Below are 24,553 nucleotides of genomic sequence, written 5' to 3' on the forward strand. Positions count from 1 at the left end.
TCGGTTAATTGTGTATGGACAGACTGTAGACATCCCGTAATTTTAGAATAAAAATTCCAACAAAATGCAGCAGAATTTTCAAAATATCAGTTTCGAAATAACCTGTCGTCTCATGACGGCAATATTTGCACGATAACATAAATAATAGGAAAATTCTGCCCCACCACTTTCTAAAAACATTTAGTAAATAAAATGTAAATATTTTTTTTTGAAAACGGTTTTCCTTTTAAAAAGAAATAGTTAAGTAAAAGTCAAATTGAATTATTTCTTCAACTGATATAAAAATGATAGGTTCCTCAATTTCTATCACTTTATATTTTCTCAGTGTTTTTTTTTATTCTCTTAAGCTATAAATAAAAGTAAAAACGTAAGAAAAAAAATTTATTTCGCTTTTGTAGTAAGATAAATAATAAAATTTTCTACTCAATTCTAAGGAAAGAAAAATACAAAAAAAGAAAGCTTTATATATGAAACATACAACTTTTAAGACGGAAGCAGACATTTAATACTAATCGAATAAAGTATTTTCTATCCAAATATATATATATATATATATATATATATATATATATATTAATTAAGGGGTTTTAAAGTCTCTTTTAGACAAAAATGCAGAATTTAAAACACTAGCTTTCTCATGGAAGGCCAATATTTTGCAAGCATAAATATTTTAAAATAAAAGATAGACATTAAAATTTTGTTTCAAAGAAGTTTTTTTTTCAGTTTTGCATTAAAAAGCAATATTGAATACAGTAGCTATTTTTATTTGTTTTGGTTTTTAAATTTTTGTGTGAGTAAGAATTCGTATTTTTCATATTTACAAAAACATTGATTATTATTTATACCACCTCATTTTACCAAAACCAAAATTTTCCAAAAAGTAATAATGAATAACTTACTGACTGTAAGATTATTGCTAAAATTATGGCAAAATAACCGGCATCAATCTGTCCATCCACTTAAAGGTGAAGTTTACCGCAAAGAGCATTTTTACATTTACGGTTTTGAAACCGTTTACAATTAGTATGGTTTAAAAAACCGTTTTTCGTTTTCACTCGCTTAAGTAAAATTATATGACTTACAGCGTGTGTACTTTTCTTATCTTTTTTCCAAGAATTCAAAATATATACAGTAATCCCAGCCTCTTCAAAAAACCCTGTACAAGTTATTTAAAGATAAATATCTTGCTCACAACGCGATCTTTAAAAATGACTCAAAAATAGTCAGTCTCAAATTTTTGTTACACCATTAAAACAAACTCATAACTTATAAAAAAGAAGATAATATTTTTCAACTAAAACCTGATCCAAAAGCTATTAATTATAAAAGAAACATACTGTAAACATGAGACCATAGTAAAGACATTACCACAAAAATCGTTAATTAAAAATTTTTAAAGAAAAAAATATTAAAGAAAAAATGAAATAAAATCATACTGAAATTGAAATTTATCACTTTTACTCAGAAAAATATATTTATATAGTTCATTCATAGCAAAAATTTTTATATAAAATTATTTCATCACAATTACTTTACACAAAAATTTGGTTATTTTTCAAATTAACTAGACCTGAAAATATTAAAACCAAATATAAATAATAACAAGGCCCTCAGTCAAAAGTTAATTGAAAATAAGACTTTCATCCTTAAAATGAAAAATATATCTACTTACTTAATTTATTTCAGTTATTTAATATGCCGTATTTTAAAAATAAGAGGCATGAGGGGGATTTAAACGCATTAAACATTTTAATCCCTTTAATATTACGGTTTAGAGAATAATCTTGATTTGTCCTCTGGCCCTTTAAATTCATTGCACAGATTTTCACCGATGTTGTGTTCCAGTCACATTCTAAAGCTACTCTATTTGCAACCAGGGAGAATACAGTAAACGGCTCTTTGAAGTAGAATGACAGGAATTATTCTAGATTATTGTTGTGATAGTTTTAGGTTAGTTTATTGGTAATTTTTTTCATTTTATGGTAAAATCAAAAATATTCCAATCCTTACAATTCTTCCTAAATAAGAAACTAAACAGTGTTGTACCTAAATAGACACAATGCTGTTAGAAACTTTCCAATGAGTTGAACCATATTAACATTTAAATTTAAAGATCATCAATATTCTGAGAAGTTGACCATACACTGTCAGAACTTTCCTTTTAAAATTATGGTAAAATAAAAAGCCGCAGTCTGCCAATCCAATGAACTCTAAGGTTTATGGTAAAGAAGTTTTTTTACGTCTACGGTTTTTAAAGCAATTGCGGCTAGCATGATTTTAAAACCATAAAAATGCAAATTAATTGGACATTGTAGGAATTAAATTATGTTTTGTTAGGCCGTGGTCATTGAAGTTAGGTTGTGGTTCAGTTGTGTTTTGTGAAATGAATGTGGTTTATTTAGTTTATCTGGTTTTACCATCTATCATGTGAAATATTAGACTTTTCCGTGTTAAGCAGCTTTATAGTGCTGCCATCTATGCGTGAATGAAAGTATCGCTTTCTAATAGTCCAGAGTCACAAATTTCGATTATTTTCTTCTTTAAAATAATAAATCCCAATAATAATTTACTAAAAGTTATCCTTTGCATAGAAATATCTTTGAATAAACGAATTTTATTATTGTATGCAAACGTTTTTAAATTCGTTTAAATGTTTCTCGAGATAGGACGAAATATACTAACAGTAAAATTAACATTAAGGGATCTTGAATCATATTTCCCAGATTACGGCTACGCCTTATATTTTGGGAATCAGAAATCCGAATACGTGTTGGAAAAAGGTATGTTTTTTTCAAAGAAAGTACGGCTTTGTGTCTAATTTCTTAACTTAAAATATCGTCTTCACTAATTAATTAGCATGCTTGAAGTCAACTTCTCAAACCATTAAGATTGAGTTCTAGAACCCCAAGATCCGATCATTAGATCAAAAGTTATTCAGGGTGATTCATTTAATTTTTTGCGCACTGGCTCAGCCGGACTTTAAATAAAATAAAACGGTTTGTTTAAATATACATATTACATCTTAAGATTTTATAAAATAATTTTTAAAATCTGATAAAAATTAATTGCTATATATTTTAATATATGTAATCGATTTTATTTATACTAAAATATGAATGTATAATTAACTTTAAAATATTACAGAAACGTTTTTTTTTTTTGAATAAATATAATTTTGATTCGGAATTATTGCTTCAAATATATGCTCAGAAATAACGAAAGTGGAGACGATAATCTTGTAACTAGGCACAAAACTTTGTCTAAACTGAATCATCAACTAAGAAAATACGACTGAACACGTTTAAGGAAAAACAGTTATTTTATTTCCTAAATTTCGAATGCACTGAATTTTATTCCTTCAAAAAATTTTATTAAATTTTATAAAAGCATTTAAGTAAGAGACGGATTATATCAATGTAGTCTCTTTAATTGCCAACACACGACCGTATAGTTAAAGGTTTTTTTCTGGTTGTTACCGCTTTTTTTCCTTACTATATATCTCAAGTTTGTTAAAGACATGCGTTTCAAATACGCGACATGATTTCGACTAAAATAGTTTAAACTGTTGCTGAAACCTATTAGAAACCATACAAGGCCGCTCCAATATTGGAGAACTGAATTCTAAAATCCTTCATTAATTTTCATCGCCAATTATCGAAATGATAAACGTGCAGAAAGGATATTATATTGACACATGATTGGCAACTTGTGAATACAAATGAATGGATTTTGCAGCTGTTGTCTGTAACATTAAGCACGCTTGGGAAACACGTTTGAATAATGTACTCAAATATATATTAATACATTGGTTTACTTCCGCCTGATTAATAATTAGACTTAAATGGTACATTAATTTTATATATTATGATATGGTTGCATCTTATTGTATTAGTAAACCACAAGGTAAAACTATCTTCTGTTGGTCAATTAAAAAACTCAGTTTCAAACCATTTTAAACTGCATTTAACGATTGATAATCGTTATTTGTCAAGAATGCATTTCAGATAATCGATACTGATCGATTATTGTAAGACATGTTGTATTTTATATAAATGGAAACAATACTTAGAATATTTTTTCTATATTTTACTATTTATTTTCAAAATTTAATTTCCTGAATAAAACATGGCGCTCAATTTACAAAATTATATTTATTCAAAGTGCATTTAGTTGTTAGTTCAGTATACGTTTTTGAGTCATTTAAAAAACATAAATAAAATGGTTTACTAACTGTTATAAAAAGCGGTCATTTATATGTATTTTTAGCAACTAACAAAAAATTTACTTTCTTTATTATGAAACATACAAATCTTATTTTTTGGACATGCAAGAGATTATTTGCTCTCTATTCAACTAGAATAAATTGACAAAACTGATAAAAAAAGTTATGATTAAGTTACGAAGACAAAATCAGCGTAAATCAAACCTTTGGTTCATAATTTGTTTATAGCTTGCCTCAAAATCTCAAGGAGAAGAAAAATTCTGGCAAAATTATCGTACTGTATGGTAACAAAATATCTGGTAATTCTGGTATTAAGAATCTAAGTATACGGTTTTTAAACCATTCATTTGACAGTTTTTCTATTTATCTTGTAATGGTTTACCGGAAATTCTGGTTTTCAAAATTATAGCTCTTATTACTACGCCTTTAGTTAAAAATACGAAACTGAAAAGTAAACGTTACAGAATAAATGATTTTTTTGCCTCGTTTTGGGAAATTAGGATAAAATTACAAAATTTTACTACCCTTACCAAATTTATCCCGATACTTAATTGTTAATTACCAAAATCCTTACGAAAGAGCTTCGGTAAAAATTACTGTGCTTTTTGGTGTTCCTATAAGACTAGAAACACGTTAAATTTTACTATTTTCAGGAAGTATTAACCATAATCTTTCTCATAAATTTTCCATGCGAAATTTTCTTGCTACATAATATTTTTTTTTTTCGTTTTAAAAATGCAAAAGTCAACTCAAATAATTTTAATACCTAACAAGTTTAAACTATTAACTATGTATAAAATCTCCCCTAAATTATTTTATGAAGCAAATAGCAACAAAATTAATTGAAAATTATTAAGAAAGATAAAATATATTTAATTCCCTCAATTACAGCGAATCTATTGTTGCATTTTCACACAAAAAATATAAAAATAATTGTAACTTTCATAAAAGTTTCTATAATTCGAACCTTTGGATCAAATGTCGGTCCTAAAATAAGAAACATTGTTCTTAATGGATTTTTCCTTTTCTTTAAGAATGTCAGAATTGTCTTTATTCCATGAATTCGTGTCCCGCAGAGCTACGAATCATATTTGGGTAGATGATTCAGCAAACGCATCATTCATCACTCGCGGAAACTATTATTTTAGGATATTTCCTTTTTTCATCAGTCTTAACTGAGAATAAAAGTATCACAGTGGGCAATGGTCTGCTTGGAGCCCTTTATTTTTTTATATGAATAATGCAATCATTTTTTTATTAAGCGTCTCTTAGAGTTATTAAAAAACTAAAATGGTTCTAATTATTTATCCTTTAATGTGGGTGAATGTGTTTACAAAAAATTACTTAATCGTTGACATGCATACATTGATTTACATTCTATATGCAGATTATATAGTGAAATTTTGAAAAAATATAGTTAAGTATTTTTATTTATTTATTTACTTATTCTTAATTTAAACAGCAAAATTATTTTAACGTGTTATTACTATATTATTATTCATTTCTTTTAATGAAGTATGATTTTTCATTTAATTTTTCTTCTAGATTTTTAAGGCGAATATCAAAAAAAAAAAATTTCATAGAGCTTTACTATTTAGATGTCTAATACACTGTTAGAATTTTCATTCTAAAATGATGGTAAAATAACGGAAGCAGTTTTCCATCCGATTAACCTAACGGTAAAATACATTTCTTATTTTTCCGTTTTGGAAACCGTTTACAATTTGTATAGTTATAAGACCACGAATACAACACTATAGGGCTTTTTAACCATTTTCACTAACATAGTTTCAAACCCATAAAAATGAAATTTATGAGCTAAGCTTTCCGTTGGGTAATTGGCACTGGAGAGTGCAGGGTACAAATTGGGGAGTGCAAGAGACCAAGAACTCTTCATGTGTTGAACTGAATAGGGGAAATAATGTGGTGTTAACACTGGGACTCGAATCCCAGTTCTGTCGGTCAAAAAACTGACAGATTAGCCTTCTGGGATATAATATACACGCAATTACAAGACACTAAGTGGCTTCATTAGGTGATTTCAGTTGGTGCGATAAAATTCTAGTTGTTTAGCCACATCGTATTGTCGTTAATCGCAGTTTATAAATGGTTTTTCTAACAGCTAACAGTTTGATTACCATTTTATTTATGGTAATTTGACTGTTTTATTTGAAAATGGTAAAATAGCAATTTAATAAATTGTTATTTAACCATTTTTTGGGGCAAATTTCGAAATTTCGAAGTATAAGCCATCGAACATGCATAAAAAATATTCTGTACAAAGCTGTACCTAAGTGCACAACACCCTGAGAGAGCTGTCCATGTAGCTACACTATCTATATACAATAAACAGAGAAAAAGGATACTTTCTTCTCTCATTTCTGCATTCCTCTAAAATCTGACATTATGTTACATGCTATACTTTCTACATTATATTGCTTTTTTAAAAAGAGAAATCTTAAGGTTTCAGTACCCAAATGTAACACAAGATTCATTTAAACATTCAACATCATGTCTACAAAAACGCCATAGCTTATAATAAAACTCAAACGTAAAAACACCACTCTAACTGCAAAGCACCTTTAAATCCATTATCTAAGATATCTTTCCATTAAAGTAAACTGTGTATTGAATATGCGTTTTAAAATTATGAACATTTCTACATTTCGTACCTGTGTTATTGATGTTTCGTGATTTTCTTTTTATAGTTTTGCAAATGTTTAAAAACTGTTCCGATTTATTTATAAAAAAATAAACGCGCAAGTATGTAGCAGTGATTCTTGTAATCATTAAGAAAAAACATTTCTGTCAATAAATGCGAAGATTTTGAACACTTTAAAAACATAACGAGTTACGAATTTATAAGTCGAGTATTTTTGTAAAATTATTTAAATTTAAAAAAGTGTTTAATTTCTAATTTCGGAAAATATATTATTGATTGCCAGTCAAGCATTCTTGTAAAACAGCTAAAAACTTATTATTTTACTTCTTATTTACAAATTTACTATCCTTTCTTTACTTTGCGCTTTAAGTACTATAACACCTTTAATAGAAAAAAACAGTAAAAGGAAAATTGGGAAATGGTACCTTGTATCGATATGAGAAAACAGTCAACAATATAGCATTTTGGATTATAATATTAAAAGTTTTTTCGCACCTTTTTTCTGAATGTCAATAAGAAATTACAATGGCGCAAATACATTACATCTTTTTATTCTAAATAAATGTTTCTAAACTAGTCCTTAAGAAACTGTAATTTTTTCTCAGTCCCTCTATTATAAATAAAAAAAATGTGATGGACCAAAGTAAAAATGTATTGGAAGTGCAATTTTTTGGCTGATTTAACAGCAACAGAACAATCTCGATGTTCTTGGGCACGCCTTGGGTTCTTTCATATTATTACCAAGAAAAAATGACTCTTAGTGCAAAGAATACTTCGAAAAAGGAGAAATCCTAAATTCTGTTATGAGAGATTGTTAAAATTTTGAAGATATCGAAATGAGATTCATGTAAATCGTTTTTGAAAGTTTTCCCCTTTTCTGTATTAGAAATTCGATTCAAGGAAAAATGAAAGTGGCTTGAGGCGACAGTAACAAAGTTTTCTGATTCGTAGTTTAAAAAGTAATTGTCACACCGCGATGGTTTTTATAATGATATGGTAAATGCAAGATTTTATTTCACAAAAGGGTGTTGATTTCGAATGCAAAATACTCTCTCAGTGTTAAAAAGTTATTATGGTGAAATCGGCTCATTATCTTAAAAATATTACGATAACTCAATTGCATTTTCCCATTTTTATTTGGTTCAAATACAAATGTAGATAATGTTTTTTCGATTAAAAAATATAGCTTTTTTCCATACAGGAATTACATGTCATTAATTTCATTTATGAGATAAAATTATTAACAAAAGAAGTTCAAATTTTTATTATATTTATTTTCTTAAACATTATTCTGCGTTTTATTTGTATATTGCTCAGTTTTTAATATTGTACACATATTAATGTCACAGCTGGAAGAATAGAAAAAAAATATTTTAAGAGGAAATAAAATAAGTACTGCTGAGCTGATAATTTTAGTTCTCTTATGATCTTATGAATTAATAACTTATTATATTTTATCTTATAACACTTTCTTTATTCATATATAAATATATAAAGAATAATTTTGTGTCCAAGTGCATCAAAATTGTTCTGTTACAGTTAAATTAGCCAAAAAATTTAAAAATTGCAGTTCCAATAAATTTTTGTTTTAGCCCACAACTTTTTTATTAATAATAGTAAAAATACAGTTTCTTTAGGACTCATTAAGAATCATTTATTTAGGGCAAGAAGAAGTATTTGTGCTACTGTAATTTTTTTATTGATTAAAACATTTGGAAAAAAATTAGAGAAAAAGCTTTTCTTGTAATAATCCAAAAAGTCATATAGTTGATTGTTTTCCTAATGATTGTTTTGAGTAAAAATAGTAGTTTCTTCAAGACTCGTTAAGAATAAAAACATTCTTTACGACTTGTTAAGAATAAAACTCAGGAAAGAAAAGCAATTTATATTCTATTTATAATAACACGTGTTTGTGTAAGCATTAAAAATGAGAGAAAAATACTCTGTTTTGGACGTCATTAGAGTTAAAACTAGAAAATTTTTATATTTCCCCAGTAAATTATGTTGGCATCTAATTGTATTTATTATACAGAACTTTTTCCTAATATAAGAAAAGAACAACTTTGTACAAGAAGCATATTTTAAATTTTTACCATATATTATAATTGAAACTGTAGTTTAGTGCAGTAAACTACAATAGACACATAATATGAATGGTGCAAATGTTTATATTCATTTTTAAATTATGCTATTTTTTACATGAACTTCACCTTTAAAACGTTTCAGTAACACTACAAATGCTATATGTCTAGTCATATTTTAAATTAGAATTCTAGAAAATTTGATTTCACTTTAATTTTTATTGCTATAAAATGTTTTTTTTTAAACCTGTCAAAAAATATGATTTTCTAATTTCAATTTTAATGTAAAATGAGGTGAATTTATTTAGTTCCGTGACATATTTTCTAAGAAATTTTTACCTCCAAACTAATAAAAAAAACTTTTAAACTCAAGAAAAAAGAAAGCTTCGTAACTAAGTGTTAATCATATTAAAATTATTTTTAACATAAAAACAGTAGATGGATGTGAATTAAGACTTTAATTGGATATAGATAAAGAACATTAAAATTATTTTTATTAAAACAAAATTATAATTATATCCAATCTGACTGAATGAAAAATATTATACATAAAGCTAGTTATCTACAAAAAAATTAGTTAAAAAGTTAGTTTGGTTGTAAAGTGGAGCAAACTTTATTTTAAACTAAACTTCTAAATATATATTGATGACAAAGCAACTTCAACGTAAAATTTCACATAAAGTGCCATTTTTAGCTAGGTAATTTAATAATTCAAATACAATTCGAATCATCATTTTTGTTTCTTAATAATACATTCGCTAAAGCATGGTTTAAACAGGTGTTTTATAAGATTTCTTTTTACTTCATATTATAAATTAAATTAATCTTTCAAAAAAACAAGATCAGTGTTAAGTTTTGTTTCAACCTCATTTACTTCTAATTTAGTGAATCCTTGATTATAGAACAAAATTTCCATCAAATTTGAATAATGAGTAGATTTCAATAAATCGAGACAACCCTATGGCGTAAACTATGTGCATATCTGCGAATAAATTTCCGATCTTAAGCTGAAATTATGCGAATAAATTTAGACTATTTATATTTGCACCTGCTTCTAGGGGATCGGAGCTCGTCACAGGTGTATGAGCAATTGAATAGGAAAGATTCCAAATAATTTCGAAATATTTCGATTCCCCTGATAAGTCTCATTATTTCAAGGGTGACATGCATAGTGCACCTGAGAGTTGCAGAATTGCTTCGTTAATTTTTTTTATCCTTGTTTCACAAAGTTTGAATATGATCTGAAAAACAAGGAAAAGTTTGTGAAAATCATGAGGTAAGAGTTTGATTTCTTAAGGAATTCAATTCATTAAAAGATCATAAAACGTTAATAAGGTATCAGAGGTTGAATAAAAATGTTCACGTGCGGTTATTGGGAGGTCATAAAAATCTTATTTAATGGTATTCATTTATAATGCTGCATTATGTATACGCAATTTTAAATGAGAAAAAAAATATAAAAAAGAAATAAAATTTTCGAAGACACATAGTGAAAATGAAATGGATCCGGTCATTTGCCTGACACTCGGTTTTTGCCCGATAACTCAAATGCCAAATTCTGTTTTCCCGCCAGCTTAGATGCCCGACAGATTCGTTTGTCCGACAACTCATTTTCGCAACATATGAACTAAATTTGCCCAACAATTTATTTTCCAGACATGTACATTTTCCCGACATTTTATTTTCCGGACTCACTGTGAAATATTCCGGATCAAACTACGGCAAAAACTGCTGGGACCCTGAAGGCATTCATTCCCGTTCCGTTCATTTTACCGTAAAATCCTTTTTAGCCGTAAAATTTTGTGCCCTTATTTTCTCTTTAATGCTTTTTAACTACAGTTATTCTGTGATTTTGCAGTAAATATTACTGTTTATAAAAATTACTCTATATAAGATTTTTTCTTCTGTAAAATTTTAGTGTAAAAATGGATTTTACGATAAAAAGTACTTGCACCCTGAGTGCCGGTACTTCTTACCGTAATTCGTTCCAGAATTTTTCACATTACAGGTATGTTTGCCCTACAGGGCTGACATGTGAGGGAAATTAATATAATATTTCTCTGTTGGCAACCATTTAACCTTTTTAATGAGATTGAGTTACTTATGGTAAGTAATGACTGTTAATGCAGCAACAATTTATTTAGTAAACCTTTCTCTCTGCTTTGCAAAGGACTTGGGGCCTTTCAAAATTATAGTTAACTCCGATTTGCATTAAAGGGTTTTTATTTTTATTTTTTATTTTTTTTCAGGTGCTTGCTTTTTTTTCTTTTTTATTAATGTTTTTATTGTTTTTATTCTCTTTGTTTCTTTTTATTATTTTTATTATTTTTGTTTCATAATTATTTTAAATTCGTTTTTTTCTTCTTAATTTTTTCATGCTTTTTTAAACATTTTTACTGGGTTTTTTCGAAAAAAATAAGCTGTTGGGTAAACGAACCTGTAGGGCAAATGGTGCAGGGCAATCAATTTGTCGGGGATCCGAGGGTCAGGGAAATGCACCGAACCTGAACAAAATTGGATTATATTTTACGCAGACTAAGTCCTTTATGATTATTTTAAAACAAATCCCCTTAAGAAACTGAAATTCAGACTTTAAATTAGTTTCCATGAATTTAAAATACTTTAAGAAAAATAATGAGCTCAAGAGACACTGCGTGTGTTCAACAACTATTTAGATAAAAATATTTTCATCCATATTATTGCATTTTAGTTTTATTTTAAATTAATAAGAAATTAGGAATTGAAACAAAAAACAAGAAATGAAACTGTTTCTCAAATGAATAAATGATATTCCTTGTATTAAATAACACTATCAGAATATTTAAAAATTCATTTTTGCTTAAATGTTCATAAAATCTACCATATTATCATCGAAAATTTTTTTTTAATATTTTTAAATTTAAGTCCTTATAAATGTATAAATAATTTAACTAGATTCCCGAAAAACTGATTTTGTTAGCATAGTAAGTTTTTTTTTTTAATTTCTCTACCAGGTAAATTTCCTTAGCAGATCTTTAGCAGGTAAATTAAAATTTGTTGGTGTATTGGTAATATTTTGCTTGCTGTAAGCCTTCCAAACCCCGGAAGGAATTGTAGTCCCTTTACAATATTTCTTGTTTGGTTTTTGGATGAAGCAAACCTTACATTTTATAGATTTTGTTTTACAATTTTAACAATAAGATTATAATAATAATGATTTCTTGAATATATTTGAATATATTCACTCAATTTTTATATAAATATTTAAAAATTTACTGAAAAAACAGAAATTTATTACTTACCACACCATGGCATAAGCTTAACATAACTGATGAGCTTGGATCGCCGGATACATATCCTTTATAAAAACAGTTTTTAAAGCTTGAAGGTTTACGAATTATTAAGGAAGAATTCAATTCTCCCTCATTTACAGTCATAATGTTAAAAATAGGAGATAATAAGCCTTCGGCGGGATTAACTCGTATATTGAATGTTTCATTGAAAGCTGTAAATGTATAAGATAAAAATCCTAAATTGTCCAATCTATTCAATTTCTTTACTTGCTTCAGTTGTACAATTTCACTTTTTTGTTGGCGAGCAGCACCTGAAATTATTAAAAAAAACATAAATTTAGATATTAAGGAAACATCAAAAAATTATTATAGTTTAATAAGTGCTTTATTTGAATATGAGATATATAATTGGCAACTTTTAATATTATGATAAATTTTTTTCCCGATAAAGCCTTGATAAAATGCAACGGAAAAACTTCATTTGGAATAACGTTATTATGAACCGTTTTACCAACTATATCAAAATGCCTGTTACAACATTAAGAGTTTGGACATCCTAGAATGAACAGGAGAAGAAAGCAATAACAATGTAGTAAGCTCTATTTTACATAAATACTGATACTTATAGTAGTTTCAACAATATTTTCAGTCTTCAATAAACAGCAAATGTAATCTTAACTAATAGTCCCACGTAAGATTCATTGTTTATCAAATGGTGATACAATGCTACACATTTCCAATAAATATTCTAATATGCAATCTAATGCTGAACATTTTTTACGATATTTTAATGTTGATACATTTACTTCGCAAAACCTTATCAACGCAGTCAAACTTAGTGTAAATCCGAACAACCTCATTCAGATTATCGTTGTACTGATAGTTAAGGTACTAAAAGGTAAGGTAAAAAACAACGTAAAGAGTACAAGTGAACGAAATAAAACAGGTGATCGTTTCAAAACTATACAAAAGTAGTGAAGAGGAGAGTTATGTATAGTGTGCTTCGCCTTCTCGATACTGATGAAGGTACTTTTATATAGTTTTGAAACGATCACCTGTTTTATTTGATAGTATTTAAGCGATGTAGTACTTAAGCGATGTAGTGATCAGGCGATATCTGTTTCATAAATTTGTTCATTTGTGTTTATTACGCTGATGTTTTTTTCTTTTTTTTCTTATTTTAAATTTTATACAGTCTGTAAAAATTTCATATAGTAATCTTCAATAGTTAACAGATGGGCCATTTCGAAGTTAATATTTACAGGAAAAGAATCTCTTTCCTTTCCTGATAATAGAAAAGATATACGCATATATTTTTTTTCCAATTATTCATAATTGAGCCGTGATGGCCCAAGGGATAGAGCACTAGTCTGCCAGTGAGGTTACCCGGATTCGAATCCCAGCAGATGGCAGGTGGATACGAATTCCGCACCCGTCTCGCACTGACAGCAGTGCTGACGTGAAATATCCTCAATGGTAGACGGATCATGGGTTGGAGTGCCCTTGCCGTGAGGCTAATCGTGGGAGGTTTCCGCGCCTATGAGGTAACCCGGATTCAAATCGCAGCAGATGGCAGGTGGATACGAATTCCGCACCCGTTTCGCACTGACAGCAGTGCTGACGTGAAATATCCTCAATGGTAGACGGATCATAGGTTGGAGTGCCTTTGCCGTGAGGCTAATCGTGGGAGGTTTCCGTGGTTTTCCTCTCCATGTAACGCAAATGTAGGCTAGATCCATCAAAAAGTCCTCCAAGAAAACAAATTTCTCCTAATACTTTATCCAGGAGTTCCTTTATCATCTGTATTGAGTTCAAAATTACAAGGTTACAGAGTTAAACATTGATAGTCGTAAACTCAAAACTGGGTCGGCTGTGCAACAACGGTTATAAAATAAAATAAAAATTATTAATAATTGAAAAAGAAGTTAAAAAATTGAAGAGGACATCAGGAAAACTTTTAATCTACAACAGTACTGGAATTACATTGATTTTAATAATTAATGGTAAGTAGAGGTATTTTAAAAACATAATTAACCCTCAATAGATAACTCATAACAATATTCTCTTTTTTTAATTATATTGAAACACCTTAATTACACTTTATAAATATTAAAGAGCGCAGTTTAGTGATGAAAATATTTATATTTTACACTTGCATATCACTTTCATAAAAATGTGACAATAAAAAAAATCTATAAAAAATATAAGCGCAGTTTATTTGATTTTCGCTCCATTACAAATACTGCATAAACATCCTTTTCTATTATATCGCGTAACACCAGCTTCCACAATATTCATATCAAAAAGCAAAATGCCATTCTTCAAAACAAATTGACTGTTCCGTTCGCCATTTTTCACTTGGCATCGTTCTTTATGGCGAATATTAATTATGACGAAAAACCTTGGGTTATGTTTTGGAACAAGAAAAAGAAATCTGCGAATGACATTTTTCAGCCTGTCGGAAATATTTTTGTCACGATAATAAGGGTTAATAAAACATTTTCACCGTGTTTTGCTTCTCCATATCATAATTTTGAACATAAAAATAATAGATTTATATATTAGTAAATGAAAATGTGACGCACGCTGTAAGTGAAGCTTTTTCTTTTCCTCTTTTTTTTTTTTTGAAACGCATGATTAATAAATTTCCTATCTTCCTTCAGACTGCTTCCACACTAAGACGTGTGAAACGTCTTTGTTAGCGCGTTCATCTGCGTCGGCCTTGACTAACGACCTTTGCGTCACCACTGTCGGCCCGAAAGTTTGACATCTGAATTCGACCGGTGTCGAGTTTTTTTTCCCCCTCAGCTTTATGAGAGACAGCAAGAGAAATTAGATAGGTTTTATTTCCTATGGCAATGATACGTAAGAAAATCGGAAAAGTGCTTAAATTTCGTTTTTTTGCTAACTATTTAGTTCTTTTGTTTTGGAATTGAACAAATTATAGAAAGCAGCATTCCACTTGAATCAATAGCATTATAAGACAATGCATTCATAGAGGCCTGGAGGAGTAGGATCATTCTTAATCGGCCAAATAATTTTAAAAAATTAAAAAGTTTCAAAAAAACCGTCATGAGATTTAACACCCCACGGAGAAAAGTCTGGTAGAATTACCGTATTGTAGTGTAATGACATTTCTAACAAACAGAAAAAAGAAAGAAAAAAAACTGGTTATAAAAGCCAAAATAAGCGCAATTTAAATCATTCACTTGGTAATTTTTCCGTTAAAGTAGTAGCGATTTACCAGAAATTCTAATTTTCGAAATTATAGTCCTTATTGACTCAGATTTAGTAAAAATGCAAAACTGAAATTTAAATTTAACCGAATAAATAGTTATTATGCCATGTTTTAAAGTATCATGATAGAACAACCAAATTTTTTTTATGTTATTATTATGATAAAGTATTATATGATATCATTACCAAATCATTGAAGATTATATGGAAAATATTTTAAGCCAAAGTTAGGTCATGTGTTGTTTGAAATTGCTTACATTTATATTTTAGTTATATTGAAACACAATTACGTGAAAAAAAACTTTCAAGAAAATGCACAAAACTTTCAGTTTATTTAAATAACTCATTTTAAATTTTCCACAGATAAATATATAGAATTATCTCTCAGGGAGGTAAAGAGATATTTAAACAAGAATACAAATATAGACGCAAAAACGGATAAACAAATATGAAAATATTTACATCAGAGAAATCAAATCAAGAGAAAGAGAGAGGAAATTATGTTTAGTCTATCAACATAACCACTGTCATAAAAACATTATTATCGTAAAGATAACTTTTCTCTTAAAGCAAATTACATATATTTAGTTCATTTTTCAAATACGTTATACGCTTTTAAATTCAACACAATTCGCAATTCAATAATCCCACGAAAACATGATTAAAGACAAATTTATTCTGTCTCACTAATATACAAAGCAATAATTTAACTAGAAGCATTTTTACTTAAATTTCAAGTCATTTTGGTCATTAAATGCACTTTATTTGCTTATAATATTTACTTTGACATCCTTATAGTTAACAATAAAAAATGATGTATGATAGCATGATAATAGTTTCACTTTAAAATTATTTAGCAAATTATAATTTTTTTTTCATCACTATTATCTACTTTCATCTACTTAAGTATTTTACAGAAAGTATCATCAAATCGTTCTGCATAAAGATTTCTCAAATAATTTATCTTAGCGATTATACTTTACCATTAGCCTCAGTACATGATTACCATCATCGGTATATTTTTTCATAAATTGATAGCGAAATTGAAAATAATTATGAATGTCTCATGTTTTTCATATCTACCTATTTAAATCAATTAAACAAGGGTCTAAAATATCGAGGGAATGTTTGTGCAAAACTCAAAGCGAAGCAAAATTTTTTTTAACAAAGAGAAAATCAGTAGTTTTGAAAAAAATTAAAGCTACTACACAAAGAAAAATAAATCACCGTCTTGTATAATAATTACATTTCGGATAAAAAAAATTATCATTAATAAAACCTAAATATACGGTATTTAAACCACTCATTTGGTATTTAAACCATTTACATGGTAACGGTTTACCAGAAATTCTGGTACACAAAACTTTAGCTCTTATTACCACAATTTCAGTAAGAAATATAAAACTGTAAGAAAAAGTTTAACTGAATAAATGATATTATAAAATGTTTTATTGCTAATTTTATCAAAGTGCTATGGTAAAAATAACCGACCATAATGCCAGAAAAACTGTAATTTCACAGTTTTTCTGGCACTATGGGGTACTGGTATTTTTGGCCATACTCTTTTTTTCAGTGTACTTTTTGATTTTTTCCTGATGTGTCAACACAGTAAGTACTGCATTATTTTATTAAAAGTTTTATAGAAGTTTCAGTTGATTTTATAACTCCTTACAATAAAACTTACAAATGAGCAATAAGAGTCAAATAGATTTCAAACAGTTTAAATAATTAGTAGTTCAGCAGTAATTTTTAATATAAATTGAGCAATGCTAATTGAAAAACAAAATATGAATGGAAACTATTTGCTTTGAAAAAAACTGAATATCATTAGGAACCAGTAACATCAATTATAATCTCATTTAGTGAAATTGACCCCTGTATATGCTCTGATTCCTTGAACTTTCTTCTTCGTTAGAGTTCTTTAAAAATATTTTCTTTCATTTTTCAAAAAAAAAGCTTTCTCGCTAACTAAAAAAACAGGTTATTAAATTGAGCTGAATTAGAAGAAGTTTTTAAGAAATACATCTGCGATTAGCATCATTTAATTTGTGTGCACCTGAATTGAAATAATAGATAATTCATGATAATTATACATATACACCAATTAAGGTTAATGTAATCTTTAATAGTTTCGAAAGTTAAACATTTGTTAATGTAATACTTCTCAGAAGGATAAAAAAGGAATACAGAATTTTTAAAAGAAGAAAGTTTGTTGTTTTATCACATGTCCGAGATAAACAAATCTACACAATAACAAATTTAAATTTAAAAAAGAAATTCTGTTTTTCAAAATTCGAAATATCTCGCAGTTTTTTATTAAAAATACCACTGAAAAGATAGCAAAATATTTGAATATTTAATCTGAAAAAATATTATCAAAATTCATTTGAAACTAATTATATAAACAGGAGTTTTTAAGAAGGGATCAGAAGAGAAACCAATGATCACCTGTTTTAATATTATAAATTTAACGTGAAACTTGCAAACTTTTGCATAAAAAAAGTTATACTTTAAGAACATTTTAGAGCTTCCTTAATCAATTCATTAAAGATTTGTCAGCATTTTTAAAATTTAGATGACATTAAAGTATAATATTAAAAAGTATGATAAAATTTATAAAAGTTTGAAAAATTCTTAAGCTGTTTGCGCATATGTAGACAGTTTTAGTATTAGAAATAAAATATAATTTTTGTTGCCTCATTAATTATTGTAAAAGAATGCTTTTTCAAAAAAATGAGAAATAATAATTTGACAAATAATTTCCTTATTTTTCAATGGCTCAGTTTACTGGCTCAATTGAAATAAAAGTTTTTCATTGCAAAGGTAAAATATTATATCTTAGTTTTAAATGAAAAAAAAAAAAGATTTTTTTCTTTGAAGAGCTACACTACATATTTTTCTGATACAGATTATAGAGATTCATTGAATAAAAAATTAAAATAATTTCAACTTTTCCGCAAGAGATTTATTTGAAAACTAAAAAAAATGATAAATACAACTATGTAGTTCATTAAGCTTCAGGTTGTTGTATGTGGAGTGTTTAAAATAAGTACTTATAAACCAGTTCTTTCTTAGATTGATGGAAAAATAATATAAAAATCATAGACAATCTTCTCCACATATATGCAAACAATTCAGTACGGCGTAAGCTTTAGAAAAATGGTTACATATAAATATATTTTTGGAAAAAATTATTCATTCAAAATGTCTCCGACCAAAAACAAATTTATTGTTGTTATCAAATTGTAATTAAACCAATCCTAAAACGAAGGTAATGAAACTACACAAATTAGTATTTATTGCTTTAAAACTATTAGCTACTCATACGATCAATGTCAACAGATTGTCAAATCAAATCAAACGCTGAGTGTTATTCAAAAACACATTTTTTTCTTTTTTTGCATTTAACGGCTTTATATTCCATCACAACTCATTGAATAAAAGCAAAGCTTGCATTTTAAGACATGAAATAAAATTTTAACTTCGTAAAAAACTTGAATCCATTTAATAAAAATATAATAACTATCACTAATTGTGCTGCTAAGAATACAAAATTTTCCTCAAAAACTTCTGCTATTTAGTGATTTTATTTTTACTGAAATTTAAGGTGACCTTTGATTCAGCCTGTGTACCTAAAGCCTCATTAACTCAATAAATACATAAATATAGTTTATAAAATATATTTTAAATTTACGAGAAAATATATAGCCGTTTGCAATACATAGACAGAACTGATAATAGCTTGTAAAACAACCAAAATAATGGGGACGTCTACTTAAACAAAAGGATTTCAAACAGTCTTTCTGAGTAAGAAAATAGGAATTATAAAGCATGAAAAGCTTCGCAGATGCTAGTAAATAAACTGTAAAATATTTACACTGCATTGAAGATCGAGTTCATGTTATGGTCGGCTTCTTTTCAATAATAGAGTAAGCTTGAAAATCGCAATATTTGACAACAAAAATCATTTATTTATTGGAAAAACAAACATACACGAGCATTATTTTTAGTACTATTGCATTGTAAATATCGTCTTCTATACATTCTTTATTGAAATATAAACTGATATATGTTCTCTGTTAACTTTGCCGCAGAACAATTGACTTTCTTCAATTGCTCGGAACTGAAATAATTGAACCATGTTCGTTATAAATTTTCAGTTGTTTTTATACATACCTCTTTAAATCGTGTAAGCATTTTTGACAGTTGCTTTTAAACAACATTTCAATGACAGAAGTGATGAATAAGAGTTACGATTATGGTTTCAATTAATACAAATTAACGTGTCTACTAAAGTTACATTGCTAAAATGTGGTAGGTGAAATCCTGTTTGTAGTTACTAAAGCGTGAAGCAGGAAAATATAGCCTAATAAAATTATTTTATATACCTTATAATGTTTATATACTTAATCCTACACTGATAAATGTAAATAAAAATGCTGGTAAAATTATCATATTGTAGGGTAATGACATTCCTGGTTAAAATAAAACATAATTCTGGTTAATAAAACCAAAATATACGGTATTTAAACCACTAATTTGGTAATTTTTACATTCATATGGTAACTGCTTACAGGAAAATCTGGTTTTACAAATTATAGCTCTTATTACCACACGTTCAGTAAAAAATACAAAACTGAAAAGTAAATATAACCGAATAAATTTTTTTATGTCATGTTCTATGGTATCATGATAAAACTACGGAATTTGCCACATTTATCAAATTTTATCCGAAATATAAAAACATATAGAAGCATGTAGAATACTGTTAATTTCACCAAAATCATTTCCAAAAAATTACAGAGCTTTTTAACTTTACTGAGCTTCCCGTAGAGCTAGAAACAAGCTAAAATGCTTTACCATTTTCTGGTTGTTTTATCGTTTGTTTTGTTTTTTTAATACTTTTTTTTCAATGTAACATAGTCATTTTTTCGGTAAATAGTAAATCAAAATATTTCAATTTTTGGAAAAGCTAATGCATGCCCAAAATGCATAAAACTAATACTATATTAGTGCAATTTGTGCTTTTTAATGTTAAAATATTATTTTTGAGTATTTAACAGATGATTCACCCTAATAACTACTATCAGACGTTAAAAAATTTAGCACATAAAAGTAAAAACAAATTTTGATATTATTTGCATAGCTTCAAATTCATACTCAATTTCCACATTATCTATAAATGTCCTGCAAGTATTTTCTTTATACATTTATTTGCTTTATACGATATACTATTAATGCTCAGTTAGAGATTTAATTGTTATAAATTGTTCGTGTAAATCAAGTAGAAGAGTTTAGCTTGTTACAATAAGCAAATATCGATTGCAGTGAAATACAAATCGAAAAATTTTTTGCAACAAAAAATACTAATAAAAATGTATCATTCTAGGAATTTTTATAAAATGCGTTTATAGTTTCAATCATTTTATAAACTATCGTGAAATTCCAGAAATTATCTTTTAACGATCGTTATTATTAGAAATCCAGAAGAAATATAGTACCTAAGATGTCAGTAAATATCTTAATTCTAAATTAAACACATGGTTCTATTTTTTCCGTCGCGGTCAATCATTAATGAGTAAGTAGTGATTTACTTACAATAATGAGTGAGTAGTGATTTATGATTTTTTTCTCGCATTAACCGAATTTATGATCGTGTATTTGAGTAAAACTACATTTAAATATCCTATTTGTGTAAAGCTTTTTTTCACGTTAATTTCTTACAAAATTCACAAATGCTTTTGCGAAAACTGAACAAAAAATAGCAGATGTCATTTTTGTGTTTTATATTTTTCTGAAACATTCGCACCTCATACCTTAAAAGTCTTGCTCAAACATTTGCATGATGAAAAACAAATTATAATAATTTTGTTCAAAACTATTTTCAACTTCAGAATTAAGCAGTCTATATTTTTATCACACTTTCGTATGTTATAGCGCAAAAACTTTTATCTTACATCAGATACACCATAACAGTAATAGCACTAAAACATTTAATAATAAAGTTTTAGTTTCTTATTTCTTTTTTTATCTGACTATTGAAAATCATTACATTTCTCTATTTTATTATTACATCAGTGATTTTTATTGACATGTTATGCTCTACACTTATAATGAATGGAAAATAGAGGAATAGTTTTTCTTTCATTTTATTACTGTTTTTTGTTTTAAAACTTTATCAAATTTGTCTAAAATATAATACAAAGGGAATATAATCTATTGATTAGGCTTCGCAATCTTTATGGTTTTTTAATTGTTCCTTTAAACCTTAAGAAATGTTTATTGGAAATAGCGTGCAATAAAAGAAATCCGTATTGAGGTTGCCTAACCAATCAGCACAATACTGACTTGTATGATACTATTATCTATGAGTAAGTGGTGTTGTCAAAACTAATCTGAGTGCCTGTTTTTCACCTCTTATATGAGACTTTTATTTTTATTTTTTGTGTCATAAAATTTAATTATAAAATTTGCTTTTCTATATTTTTTCTGTTTGTTTCACGATGTACCTTGAACGATGCGTATTCCAGAGCAGAAAAAACTGAGATTCTTATGTTGAAATGAATAAATATTTCGCTTCAGGGATTCATCTTATGGACCATTAAACTTAAATACTTTGTATTCTTCTACAACTAATGAAGAAACATGAAACACTACTTTCGCTGAATGTGACCTATTTCGAAGAATAAAAAATGTCATGTTGTATTCTACTTTTTAGATCTTAAACAAGTCATTAAGCCAAAAAACTTAAGATGAAACTCAGACTAAAAGATTCCTTCGAGGTATTTTAACTGGAAGAATTTCTCCTACTTAAAAGTGAGTAAAAAACTTGACAGAGCTTGATGAATCAATTTCATAAATTAGCTTCGACAAAATTCTTTAAATATTTTACTTCGCTGAACAAACAACGGAACGAATTCGAGATTCTTAAATAAGTATTTTTAGGAAGTTTTATAAGGAACTAATAAAATCAACTTGTTGTTTTTGCGAAACTACAGAGTAAAACATTCCGGACCAAATTGCGGCATAAAGTACCGGTTCTTTTGGGTGCATCTTCCTTAAAATCCATTTTCACTTTATAATTCCTTTTTAACGTAAAATATCATACCGTGATTTTTTCTGTAATTAATTAATTAGATTGATTCAGTGAATATTACTGTATACAATATATAAGCTTTTTTCCGTAACATGTTCCATGTTCATGTAAAAATGAAGTTTTCGGTAATAAGTACCAGTACTTTTAACCGTAATTAGATCCAGAATTTTTTACAGTGTACATGTTAAATTAAAAATTCAAATTATGTTTAAAAATTATACATTGTTAGAATTATTAAAGCGAGTTTAATTAATATGGCGTTAATTTGAATCACATTTTAAGGCAAATTAAACCATTTTTTTAACTTGGTTCTTTGATGCTTCAGCTGAATTCGAATAAAAATAGGAAACTATTTCACATTTTATTAAAGTTTCAATAAATTTGAACGTTACTGTGATTCATGATGCCGATATTAGTGTTCAATATCAAAACGATTTTTCTAAAAGGGTCTGTTCACGTTACAAATATTTGTTGACAGACAAATTAGTAGCCTCAAACAAATTATAAGAGCTGTTATTAAAACAACTCCAAAATATTAAAATATTTAAATCTAAATATAGCAGGAGATGTAATGCCATGCTAATTTTAATATTTAATTAAATACTCCTTCTAAATGTAATGAAAAATCAAATAATATTTTTGCTATCTAGACAGTATTTAAGCACCAAGTATTCTAGCAATAACTGGTGCCAACCTGCAAAGTTAGCGATCAACGTGTCTGACCGCAAAGCCAATGGTTGCGGGTTCGAATGCCGCTCAAGGCGTGGATAATTTTCTCCGTGTGTTGTCCTCTGTTTTATGAGATGTGAATGTGGTCCATCCTATAAACTGGTCTGTGGCAGTAAGGCGTGGGTAATATCGCTTACTTCCATGACTTAGGCATATTCCAAGGCAAAGAACGAGAAGTGCCTACCGTTAGAAAAAAAAAAGAAAGAAAGAAAGGGAATAACTAAATCGAAAGTTAACAAAATCTTTGACCCAATACTGAGTGGTACTGAATTTCGATTTTGCTGAAGTCTCTCATAAATCTCTATAAAGCAAGAATGTACTCTTTGATTGTGATTACATGAATACCTAAAAGTAATTGAAGGTTTTGACTTCTAAACTAATGATTAAAAAATATTGTTCATAATGCTTATGTTTGTCTGGTATGATAATTTCGGTTGGGAGACTTCAATAATACTTAATAAAACGGAAACGGAATATCGCCCATCCGTTAAGGGTGATTAACTCCTAGGTGTGTGACTGGTTTCTTATCCCATATTCTAAGTTGGAAATAAGCCATTAATAATAAACCACGCCCAAAATCGACACCGAGTATTTTATTCTCATGACTACTATAATATTATATTGTTTTTAGTGTATAATTAAGCTAGTTCATGTAAATAATGTTTTTGAACAACTAGAGCCACCCATGAATGCGACGGATGGAAACCATGAGGAAATCTCCAACGTGGGTGTGAAAGAAAGAGTAATGAACTGGATCTTAAGAAGAATGACTTCATAATTTCTTCGTGACTGACTTTGAAATTGGGTGTCAGGACCCCTAAAGGAAATTGTATCAATTAAATTAAACGGTAAAGAAGCCGAAGAGCCAATCAAAAATAAATAAGTGTTACTCAGTTTAAAATAGCCATGCATTGAATTATATAATTTTTTTCAAATATTACTGTTATGAAATATCAAGTTTAAATTAAAAATAGAATTGTTATTTCAGTTTGAAGTATTTTCTTTAGCTAAGAAAATTTTTTAAGCATTTTGAGTAGACTCATAGTACACGGTAAAATTTACCTCTTTTTAATTTGTAAATGCATTAATGTTGATAAAAAAGAAGAAGAAAAAACATAATTATGGTAATCGAACCAAAATATACAGAATTTAAATCATTCATTTTGTAATTTTCCCGTTCTTTACTGTAAAGGTTTATCCAAAATTTTGGTTTTCAAATCATATTTCTTATTATTACACAATTAGTAAAACTAC

The 24,553-nt window shown here is 27.8% G+C and overlaps 1 protein-coding gene across 1 annotated transcript in view; it reads right to left on the reverse strand.

Moving 5' to 3' along the window:
• Window positions 1-24,553, reverse strand: part of LOC107443755 (A disintegrin and metalloproteinase with thrombospondin motifs 9) — a 332,741-nt gene that overhangs the window by 223,391 nt on the left and 84,797 nt on the right. The window contains exon 2 of the mRNA XM_087154967.1: window positions 12,247-12,548. Coding sequence (XP_087011093.1) covers window positions 12,247-12,548 — 302 coding nt within the window. The remainder of the gene's footprint in view (window positions 1-12,246; window positions 12,549-24,553) is intronic.

This window comes from Parasteatoda tepidariorum, chromosome 11 (assembly GCF_982258835.1).
Source record: "Parasteatoda tepidariorum strain Cologne lab strain chromosome 11, Ptep-v5.0, whole genome shotgun sequence".
Lineage (NCBI taxonomy): Eukaryota > Metazoa > Arthropoda > Arachnida > Araneae > Theridiidae > Parasteatoda > Parasteatoda tepidariorum.